Source organism: Ostrinia furnacalis, unplaced genomic scaffold (genome assembly GCF_004193835.3).
Source record: "Ostrinia furnacalis isolate ACB-3 unplaced genomic scaffold, ASM419383v2 OfSCF1745, whole genome shotgun sequence".
Lineage (NCBI taxonomy): Eukaryota > Metazoa > Arthropoda > Insecta > Lepidoptera > Crambidae > Ostrinia > Ostrinia furnacalis.
Genome location: NW_021131984.1, coordinates 200,573 through 212,587, shown reverse-complemented (window position 1 = coordinate 212,587; position 12,015 = coordinate 200,573). Strand labels below are relative to the sequence as shown.

Here is a 12,015-nt window from a genome sequence, read left to right as displayed (position 1 = left end):
CTGTAGCCAGCCCTGCTGGTAAACCACTCAAAGATGAGTTCTCGATCGACGATCATAAACCGAAAGACTTCACACTAGGTAGACGGACGATTTATATGTATAAAATCTTTATTGCACACATAATTTGAGGTACAAAAACTAAATGCCGTATCTATGACGATCTGGTAAATGTCATGAAAAGCTCCTAGATGCAGAACCGGTGGTTATGGAAATCCTTGGTGTACGGGCGGGAGGCAGTGGTTGTAAGGCACCGCTCCCGTGCCCGGGATATGCGGTCAGGAAGGGAACTAACTCCCTAGGGAGCCTAGAGTCCCTATTCCCTAAGACACTAAGTCCCTAGAGCCCTAGCCCTGCCTAACAATAGTTACATAGATATAATAAGTGTTGAGAGGAAGGAGGCTGTGCCCAGGTCGCCCAGGGCAGCAGCGTTAGGACGGCAGGTAGGCGGCGGGGACCCGCTGCCAGCCCGGCAGACTCACCGGACTGATCATAGCGACGGCTAAGGGTGTCTTGGCCGCAGCGGGGGGAAATGAGACACAACGACGGACGGTTGATATCTGATTTATTGGTATTAACTATTGCTATTTATACATGGTTTATTGTTTGTACACATTTAAAGGTATTTGTTAGTGTGCCGTCGTTGTAGAGTGCCGACGGTGCACGCTGAGGGTTCATGGGTCGCCCGGCGGTCAATGCTGACGGTGCAGCAGGATGTACGATCGTGCTCGTACATATTGGCACCTCGCAGAAGAAGAAGGAGCGGAGGATGCTGCACGTGGCTGCCCTGCTGCCCGATGACCGAAGACCTTGGCTGCCGGTGACTCCATGAGTGGTTGATGACCCAGGTGGTGGACCTCTGGTTGGCTGTCCACTTGATGTCCACCTGGCTGGTTGATTGACCAGGCAGCTCGCGGGCCTGGCTCCTGGTGATGCCAGGATGCTCGCGGGCCTGGCGCTGGTGAGGCCTGGCACTGGTGTGGCCAAGGCTGCTGTTGAGCCTGGCGCTGGTGTGGCCAGGCTAATGGTGGGCCTGGCGCTGGTGTGGCCAGGCTGTGTGGTCAGGCTGATGGTGGGCCTGGCGCTGGTGTGGCCAGGCTGGTGTGGTCAGGCTGATGGTGGGCCTGGCGCTGGTGTGGCCAGGCTGGTGGTGTGGAGCCTGACGCTGGTGTGGTCAGGCTGATGGTCGGCCTGGCGCTGGTGTGGCCAGGCTGGTATGGTCAGGCTGATGGTGAACCTGGCACTGGTTTGGCCAGGCTGCTGGTGTGGAGCCTGACGCTGGTGTGGTTAGGCTGATGGTGGGCCTGGCGCTGGTGTAGCCAGGCAGCTGGTGTGGAGCCTGGCGCTGGTGTGGCCAGGCTGATGTCTCAGTGGTTGGTCGATTATCCAGGCTGCTTGTCTCCTGGCTGTTGTCCTCTTCATTGGTGCCCTCTTGGCTTATGTTGCGCTGCACAGCATCTGCGACTTCTCGGTTACCGGTGAGACCCACTTCCGGGAGGCCGGTAACTGATCCGCTGCTGTCAGGTTGGTGATGTTCTGATGATGGTGGTAGTTGCTCAACTTGGTGGTAGATGATGGTACTTGTCGTTGGTGATGGTAGTTGTCGTTGATGATGGTAGTTGTCGTTGGTAGGAAAACTAGGAATTAATGGATGGTAGTGATGGACAACAGTATTGGTAGTTATAGTTGTATAATTTCCCCCGCCTAACTAATATTGGTAACCTATGGCATCACCAGGAGCCAGGCCCGCGAGCTGCCTGGTCAATCAACCAGCCAGGTGGACATCAAGTGGACAGCCAACCAGAGGTCCACCACCTGGGTCATCAACCACTCATGGAGTCACCGGCAGCCAAGGTCTTCGGTCATCGGGCAGCAGGGCAGCCACGTGCAGCATCCTCCGCTCCTTCTTCTTCTGCGAGGTGCCAATATGTACGAGCACGATCGTACATCCTGCTGCACCGTCAGCATTGACCGCCGGGCGACCCATGAACCCTCAGCGTGCACCGTCGGCACTCTACAACGACGGCACACTAACAAATACCTTTAAATGTGTACAAACAATAAACCATGTATAAATAGCAATAGTTAATACCAATAAATCAGATATCAACCGTCCGTCGTTGTGTCTCATTTCCCCCCGCTGCGGCCAAGACACCCTTAGCCGTCGCTATGATCAGTCCGGTGAGTCTGCCGGGCTGGCAGCGGGTCCCCGCCGCCTACCTGCCGTCCTAACGCTGCTGCCCTGGGCGACCTGGGCACAGCCTCCTTCCTCTCAACACTTATTATATCTATGTAACTATTGTTAGGCAGGGCTAGGGCTCTAGGGACTTAGTGTCTTAGGGAATAGGGACTCTAGGCTCCCTAGGGAGTTAGTTCCCTTCCTGACCGCATATCCCGGGCACGGGAGCGGTGCCTTACAACCACTGCCTCCCGCCCGTACACTTGGAGGTGGCCATTATCCAGCAGTGAACGTATGAAACCAAATATTGTTTCCTTCGTCTGACGTTTGGAGCGAACGAACCTCAGATTCTTAAGGTATTTAGTACAATAGAAATTCAATTACAGTCATCTGTCCCACTTGTCCCACTGTGTATTTAACTGTCGTTGACTGTCGTAAAGGTATTTAGTACAATAGAAGTTAAAACAATCGTCTGTACCACTCTTCCCGCTGTGTATTTAACTGTCGTAGTAACGTGCAATCTCGTCGCTTGCAGAGCCGGACGCGGCGTTCGACAGCCAGCCTGCGTGCGCGCATTCGCCGCGCTCGCACGCGCGCTCGCTCAGCTCCGACCCGCAGGTCACGCCCGAAGGTAAAACCAGGCCTGTTCATCTCCGCGAGCTTACATCGAAAACAAAACACGCACGATGGCCCACCTACAGGATAATATTCGACAAGGCCTCACATACGAGCGAATTGACTCACGCACGCGTATTCTTGTGTATGATGAAAGAAAATAAAGAAAATCGTGTACTTAATACTGTGCAGTATTTAACTGCCTAAATAATAATAAAAACACATAATGTAATTTTTTAAGTTGCCTCAAGACACTGAGAGATAAGTAGTTAATATTATTCATGATAATTCGTGCTAAATCATGTATTTCCTCCGCCATTTTCCGCAGTTTGGCACCTCACGTCACATCATTTTACCGAAGTCAGCCCTATAGCTTCGGCGCAGTGCCGATCACTGACGTTTGTCAACAAAATGGTGCTTGACTCTTGAGACAGGCTAAATAACACCATATTGTTAATGACATTGAGCATATTTTTTTTTAAATACCTTCGCGAAGTAAAACTTCTGTACGTAGTACTTATTATTATTCTGTGGTAAAACGCACAAACACACACAAAATTTAAAATCAAATTTTAATTCAAAGAAATAAAGCAATTTTATTTTCATTTCAAAATCAAAATTTTCAAAATTTTCTTTATTTGTTTAGACTAATTAAATTAGTACTTGCAAATCGTCAAATGCTCTTAAGGAGCCTATACATGTCTCATTCTTTTTTTGCCCTACCAGCGCTTCGAGGCAAACATTTGGCAAGTGCTGAGAAGAAGCGCCGCAACAAACATTAAAAAAAAACTCAATTTTCTGTACCACCATTGATCTGTAAATGACATTTTATAACAACCAAATCACAAAAAACATACTTATTCAGAGTTGCACCAGCTTGCTGTAACTTTGACAAACATCAAAAAGTCTAACTCCATACAAAAATTATTGTCACAGTTAAAATAAAGTAGTGCAACTCAACCTAACACAAACATTATCGCCCTCCTGAAAAATTTCATAGCTGGACGGTTTTTTGTAGGATATCTATAGCTACCAAGACACTTATTTCGTCTGTACTACTGAATTAAGTACGATTTATGCAGGTAAAAAAGTATGAAATGACGAATTACCAATCGCAAATTTACAACATTATCGAATATCGAAATAATAACATATTTTTTCCACGACGAATGACTTTATTTACTAAGTAAGTATGTAAGTTCTTTATTGTATATTGAAACAGAATGTTTCGATTAAGTTTACGTCACCAAGTCAGTCTATCACAAACTATTATATTACGAAGTAGCTCATATAAACAACTTTATAACCTTTAAGTAAATCGTACATTAAAATAATGAATACATTGCACTGTATGTATCGTATTTCACTTTTCATCTACTCAATATGCGGACAATATCTGCTCATTAAGCGATCACACTATCTGCTTGGTCGAAATGTAATAGTGTGAACACGCACTTCGGCTAGTTTCGCCGTACGTAGCCCATACTTCGCGATTCCATAATATGCGAGCTCGCGCTTCGTCTCGGTCATTTTCCCGCTTGTGTACTTGCGTCACGCCAGTGCCGCCATTAGATCCGTACACGCGCGGCATTCCACGTAGACCAGACGTCTTGTCCGTTCACTCACAGATGGCGCTATCCTTCGTTAGCTCGCGGTTCGTTTTGAATTTTCCTGATTTTATAACACCGTAGGTTGACTTTGATGCTATAAGTTTTTTATTTTAGAAGAAATTGTTCAAATTTTTGGAAAGCACACCTATACCACGGGTGTGCTTCAAAAACATATATAGCATTACCTCAGTACAGCTTTGGTGATTTCAAATCACTTTTGTGATTGAAAAATACTCAAGCTGGCTGCGGCTACATGCTTATGCTAAATTAAATAATTGTTTTGTGCAATACAAATTACTGATCTTATTATCTTTTTAAGTTTGTTAGAATGGTTTAATGCAGGTTTGTTAGTCTTTCACGCAAAAAATATATTGTTTGTATTTTGATAAAGTTTACAGTATTATTATTTAAGCAGCGTTAAATTGCAAGGTGTTGCCAATTTTATTATTATTATAATAATAGCTCAGTTGGAAGAGCATTCTTCCGGTAAGCGGAAGGTCTTGGGTTCGATTCCCGCTATAGGCAGTTCGATTTTATAAGTTATTTATAATTTATAAAAGGTTATAATGTAAACGACATTTAGTTATTTAGTTGACCAAATTGCAACTATACGTGATAACTTTCTTTTTCTGTATCATGAGTATATCAAAATATTTGTTTATTACAAGCTTTTTATTACTTTCACATGTCTGGTGTCTGTCGTCATTTTTACAAGTTAGTTTAGTTACTGTGGGACAAATCTTGCAATTGAATTTAAGACCAGTTCTCCTCAACCGATTGACCAGAAATTTGGTATATTTATGTAAGTACGATGACAATGTAATGTTATGGTATCATTGAGCTGGTCTGATGATGGAGTCAGGAGGTGGCTATAGGAACTCCTAAACGAAACGGCGGAACCGCATCGTATTTGAGTTCGTTGTATTTGTCTTTTTGAGCACTTTAGTGCTAGATGATGTACAGGTGCCTGATGATGGATTCGGGAGGTGGCTATAGGAACTCCTAAACGAAACGGCGGAAACTCATCGAGTTTGGGTTTGTTGGATTTGTCTTTTCGAGAACTTTAGTGCTAGATGATGTCCAGGGTCTTGATGATGGATTCGGGAGGTGGCCATAGAAAATTCTAAACAAAACGGTGGAAATTCATCGAGTGTGGGTTTGTTGGATTTGTCTTTTCGAGAACTTTAGTGCTAGATGATGTCCAGGGTCCTGATGATGGATTCGGGAGGTGGCCATAGGAACTCCTAAACGAAACGGCGGAAACTCATCGAGTTTGGGTTTGGTTTGTTGGATTTGTCTTTTTGAGAACTTTAGTGCGAGATGATGTCCAGGGTCCGGATGATGGAGTCAGGAGGTGGCCATAGGAACTCCTAAACGAAACGGCGGAATCTTATCGAGTTTGGGCAGGCCTGGCTCACTCCGCGCGGTACATCCGATAATTACCTACAGCGAAGCGCCCCGCCGGCGGGTATTATATCAGTCGAGTGTCACGCGCGCGCACGACAGGACGCTGGCGTGCGTTGTAGTATGTACCTAATTCTATGATCGAAGTATTATTTAAAAATGGACATAAAGAGAAATAAATATTGTGCGGGGTTCGGGTGTTTAAATTCGAAAAGAAATCTACACCGGATTTATCTTTTTTTTCGCTTCCCAAAGATGCTGAAAGGTATGTTGGTCATGTAGGTAATCAATAATTCTTAGGATAGTATGGAACCTAACCTACCATGACTACTGCTCAGAATGCGTTCGTTCGTTTCAGCCAAATGACGTCCACTGCTGGACAAAGGCCACTCCCAAGGTTTTCCATAATGAATGCGTACTTACCTACATACGTACCTCATTACATATAAGTAGATTAATTAATTTTTCACTAGACAGCAACCCTAACAACGTAAGAAGAGTTCAGAGGCACGCGATAGAAAGAGACAAAACTTGTAGGTGAATAAAATTGTAGGTACGTAGTGCTGTGCGAGCTGAATTCCACTGTATCGCGTCGTAGCAATACTCGCATTTATTTAAATCGTCTTGCGGAGTAATCCTTCTGTACCTGTACTATTACTTATTCTGTGGTTTGGGTTCGTTTAATTCGTCTTTCCGAGCACTTTGGTGCTAAATAATGACCAGGGCCCTGAGATTGGGAAACAACTAAAAAGTGTATAGTAAAAAATAACCTTTTTAAAAACAGGCTTTTATTCTGAAATGCAGTATACTAAAATTAAAATTATTGTATTCAAGGTTCAAATAATTTCGAAAGCTTGTAGCGCAAACAGAAAAAATCTACTGTTCCAGTTGATTTTAATATCCACTGTTCCAGTTTAAAAAATGTTTTACTTTTGTAAAACTGAATTGTTATCACGCACACGTCATATCAGCACGGGACACTTTCTATCCTGTGATGGGCGTTGCTTTTGCTAAGCAACAAATAGTTAATTTCGGTACCTAGGTTATTAGCTACATTAGTAATTAGTTTATCCAGTTATTCGTTGTTCTTGCACTAGTAATTACTTGTGAGTTTTATTGGTTTTGTGTTACACAAACAAGTATCTTTGAACTTTAAGAAAAAGTTGGGCCTCCTAACACAGGTATTATACATAAAAGGAGACCCCAGCCACTTGAAACAAAATGTACCTACTATTTAAAGATATTATATTATTTCAAGATATACAGGGTGTTAGGTAAATGGGTATATGAGCCGACACTAGCCCATGTTAACATAGTATGGTGAAGTCAGAAATTTGATATCATGATTTTAATTTTCATACAAAGTAAATTTTACAAAATCCGATTTGTATGAAAATTAAAATAGTTCAAATGAAGATATCAATTTTCTGACTTCACCATACCATTTATATGACCATGTTAACATGGGCTAGTGTCGGCTCATATACCCATTTACCTAACACCCTGTATAATATTTTTTCATTTTCATTTCTTTTTTTAATATTCCAGCGGACGGCGACAACTACCCGTCGCTGCCGGTGATAGTAACCAACGAGCCGGAGGAGGCTCGCGAGACGGACGCGCCTGGCGTCGGCGGCGGCGGTGTCGGCGCGAGCGGCGGCGGCGGGACCGGCGCGCCGGAGCCCGCCGAAGTGCCCGTGGCCGACCTCATCAAGTCGCTGGTGCACTTCTTGGCGAACAGGCCCTCGCATATGCCGCTGTGGCAGTACGAAGACATCACGGCTAAAGGTAAACCGACTTTGTCGGCCGTTTGGTGTAGTGGTTCGAAACGGACTACTATACCGGAGGTTGCGGGTTCGATTCCCGCACAGTACAAACATTTGTGTGCATGAACATATTTGTTTATATTGGACTGGGTGTTTTCTATGTATAATATGTATGTATATACAAAAAAAATAAGTATGTTTATATCCGTTGTCTAGTACCCATAGTACAAGTTATGCTTAGTTTGGGACTAGAAGCGCAGTGTAAAATGTCCAAGGATATTTATTTTATTTATTTTAACTACTGACTGATTGACATGAATGCTTAATCATTTATTGCTTTAGGATATCAGCGCTTTTAAATTAGGTAAATTAGATTATAAAGTAGGTAGCTAAACAATAGATCCAGTTCAGACACGGTAACTTTACGTCATTAGTTGAAAGTAGGGTTCCGTGTTTTCACATTGCGTACACATTTTCCTATTTTCGGTGATCGATTGTTAAATATTCGTTAACTGAGTAGAAAAAATTAAGTATTAAATATTGTCTCAGGGCTTTAGAGAAGCGTTTAATGTAAGGCCCGGTTTTTCTGTGTTCAGAAAGTTTGTTGTATAATTTCACTGACATTTATAAAGCCTGGTCCGTGATCCGTGAACACGTAGAATCCCGTCCAATGACCCCAAGCTAACCATCCCTATCGCTCGCGCGTAATTATGTTGCTGTCGCGCTCGCACACTCACTGCGGGCGCCCGTCGCACAGTCGCGACAGCAATTCTAGCGGATTCTACACGTGCTATGGCGCGGTCGCTACGGCGACCAGGCTTTGGTATTATAGTCTATCCAATATAGCTTGATTAGAATGACAGCTGCCATCAAAAGTAACGACATAACTTTGTAGTAGCGATCAATGAGAGCTAAATATTGGCGGACAAGAAATAATTCACGTCTGACCTACAAACAATATTTTCGACGACAGTGCTTCCAATAAAAATGTTAATTTCGTGTAAATGCAGCGTTAAATTACACCCATAAGTAGTAATTCGAAATTATAAAAATCAAGCTAGAGTATTAACGACGTCTCTACAAAGTTATCTCGAGTTACAAAAATGTTAGTGTTGGGACATATCGACAAATGTCATATTAAATTAAAACTATTTTTTTAACATATTTAAGTCAAGTTATACGTTTTTCTCAATGTTCACTATTAAAAACCAAAAAACATTTCATTCATAAATAATCAAACATCGGAAATCAATCACCGGTAATTTTTTGGGTATTCATAGAGCACCGTTGCTCTAGAAGAGATGCCCACCGCCCTCTAGCGAGAGGAAAAAACCACTGAAAAACACTGATGATAATGGTATTCATAGCACCGTTGCTCTAGAAGAGATGCCCACCGCCCTCTAGCGAGAGGAAAAAACCACTGAAGAACACTGATGATAATGACTACGACTTAGGTTGTACACCCTTGACATGAATTTTAAATTTTACTGTCTTTCAATTTAAATCATAATTGTCATTTTTATGAATAAAGATATGAAGAAAAATTGGGTGCATTTTTTTATATCATTTTTTCGAAAACTTATCGTTACATATAAGAATAAGGGAAAAAAATTTATTCATAATGTTTATTACATGTCAAATTTTCAATATATTTTCTTATTAATATGATATCATATATGTATCTATGTGAACCGTACGAAACATACCCAGCACTAGTCACATTCGTTTGACAGCCGTCATTCTAATCAAGCTATATTGGATAGACTATAGTAATGTTTGTCTGGATTCCGTGGAGGGTAGTTGAACGGGAAGCATGGTCGATCTGTTTTAATGGTTTCAATTTATTATTTAATGGACTTTAGTGTACAAATTTGGTGTTATTTTGTGTTCTTAAGTGCAGTGAAGTGATAAATTATAAAAAACATTGAAAAACTTCGAATTTGAGCGCNCATATGAAGAAACCAAACTGTAAACAAGACTTAGATTTTTTTAATTACTTCATCCAAAAAATAATGTTTTTTTAATACCCGTCGTTTCGACGGATGGTTAGCTTAAACAGGGTACGCCGGAAGGTTAGCTATCTAGGGTTAAAATTGTCTCTACCTGGAGCGGAGAAAAATGTGGTGGCAGGCCTTTGTTCAAAGGATCATAGCAAATGTTGTGATAGGGATAGAGACATGCGATTTTTGGTTTTACAAAATTAATACGATAGAAAATAATAAAAAGTAATAAAAACCACCTGTTATAGGGGCATTTTTTGGAGAAATTTATCAAATAACCAAAAAAATACGAATTTTTAAGCAGATTTTTTTCAAAAAGTATCATTTTTTATTATTTATTGGCATTTTTTGTGTATTTTATGTATTTTTTTAGTATCGCCTGTTACTTAGCATTATTACTGTTTTTATTTTATCAGGATATACCTCTTAGTTTAAAAGTTATTACGTTTTCTTTACAATAAGTAATTGGAAGAAAAAAAATTCTATAAAAAAATAAAAAAAAATCTCAAAAAATTTTTGACCTCTTTTTTGTCGATAAAAATAGGTCTAGTTTCATCTATTTTCATATGTACACTTTAACGTGACTCACACTGTATATAAAAGAAAGTCGTGTTAGTTACTCCACTTATAACTCAAGAACGGCTGAACCGATTTAGCTGAAAATTGACAGGGAGGTAGTTTAGAGCCAGGAGAAGGACATAGGATACTTTTTATCCCGTTCGAAATAAAAAAAAAGTCTGCTTATTTATTGCCATTAAGGCGGAACAAAGTTCGCCGGGTCAGCTAGTGTTAGTATAAATTTTGAAAGAATATCAAGTCGGCAACATTGTACTTATTGTTTATTAATTCGACCAAACCAAAGTAAATATTAATCTCACAATAAATCGTTAGTTATTCGACATTTTGACATATTTTCCATACTGAAACTGTCAATGTGCCAGTTATAGATGACCCACGCTGAACTGTCCCACCAAACTCAATGACAAGGGGGCGTACCGTCGTTCAACTTTAAGGTTTCCAACATGGCAAAAATCGGAACCAGCGATCCTGTATTGACGGTGGCGCCACGCTGTCAATGTCATGAATAGGACAGTTCAGTATTTTGGAACTTTAAACGAGTTATTCTCGGATAAAAGTTTGGTCGAATCGAGCCTAAACAGAAAAATAAACCTCCCATCTACTCACAGGTGTTCCGTTTCATCGGTGTGGCCATGACAGGCCGCATGGTCTCCGACATCCTGTCCCGGCTCGTGGAGACGGTCGCCGAGCAAGGCGAGGATATGCAGGGTTACGTCACGGAACTACTCCTCACGCTCGAAGCCGCCGTCGACTCGCTCGAGTCCAACTTCCGACCACTCGACTACATGAGGGACATATTCAAGTCGACGCCCAATTTAAACAACAAGGACGGCGGGCCGCAGCCGAATGGGAACGCTTTTGCTGCTGGTAAGATTTTTTTTTGTTATTTAACCTAATAATAAATCATAAACTTAAAATATAAGGGTTTAAAAATTTCCATCAATATTTGGGGCTTCCAATAAAAATTAATTTAATTCTAGTGTCTTTCCGTTTCTAATATCTAACTGTTTCTATGATAGCATTTCGAGAACTGTTCTAATTAAAAAATATGATAATTTTTACCATTGTACAGTCCACAGCACATCAACCTATACATTTTTGTAGCAAAATAGCCTGTATTACAACAAGGTAAGACGCCACTGTGTTTAGGTTGATGTGCTGTCGTCCGTACCTAATCGAGAAAAGAATAAATTCGCACTATAGCATAGGATTGAGTATGTCTTATTCTCTTGGGACTGATCTGGAGTCTAGTAGGGCTAAAATGGGCGCCACGATAAACTTAGCGAGGCATTTTGTCGATTTTGGACGATAAACCCATACTTTTGTCATCTAAATCGTCAATAAGATGTTATCATAGCCCGACAGAGTTATTTTGTTGAGAATTGAGACCTTGTGTGGGCCGGCCCACTAGATGGACCGACGATCTAGTGAAGGTCGCGGGAGGTGCTTGTCCAAGCCTAGTCTTCTGTCCATCTGTCCTAGGCTTTGGTCCAGCAGTGGATCTCATTTGACCGAAACGAAGTGTCAAGTTCAAATGTGTGAGCATGTGGTGTCGTCCGTGTTCCGACGTTTCTTCTCAGCACTTGCCATATGTTTGTCTCGAAGCGCTGGTAGGGCCCACAAGAAAAGGAGACATGTAAAGTGCCCCATAAGAGCTACCTTTTTTTAATTTCCTTTATAATGCGAACAGCTAGGGACTGGAATTCGCTGCCTGCTGCTGTATTTCCTGAACACTATAATCCGGGCGTTTTCAAGGCGAGAGTGAATAGGCACTTACAGGGCAGATATGTACCATCCTATAGTCTTTTTCACCTAAGATGATCCGTATGACGTTTCGAGTTTGAAAGATTTAGAGATGTCACATA

The 12,015-nt window shown here is 41.8% G+C and overlaps 1 protein-coding gene across 1 annotated transcript in view; it reads left to right on the top strand.

Moving 5' to 3' along the window:
* The first annotated feature begins 1,179 nt into the window (after positions 1–1,179).
* Positions 1,180–12,015, top strand: part of LOC114353605 (protein furry-like) — a 70,866-nt gene continuing 60,030 nt past the window's right edge. Inside the window, exons 1-5 of the mRNA XM_028305666.1 lie at positions 1,180–1,283; positions 1,735–1,916; positions 2,712–2,807; positions 7,354–7,613; positions 10,759–11,017. Coding sequence (XP_028161467.1) covers positions 1,180–1,283; positions 1,735–1,916; positions 2,712–2,807; positions 7,354–7,613; positions 10,759–11,017 — 901 coding nt within the window. The remainder of the gene's footprint in view (positions 1,284–1,734; positions 1,917–2,711; positions 2,808–7,353; positions 7,614–10,758; positions 11,018–12,015) is intronic.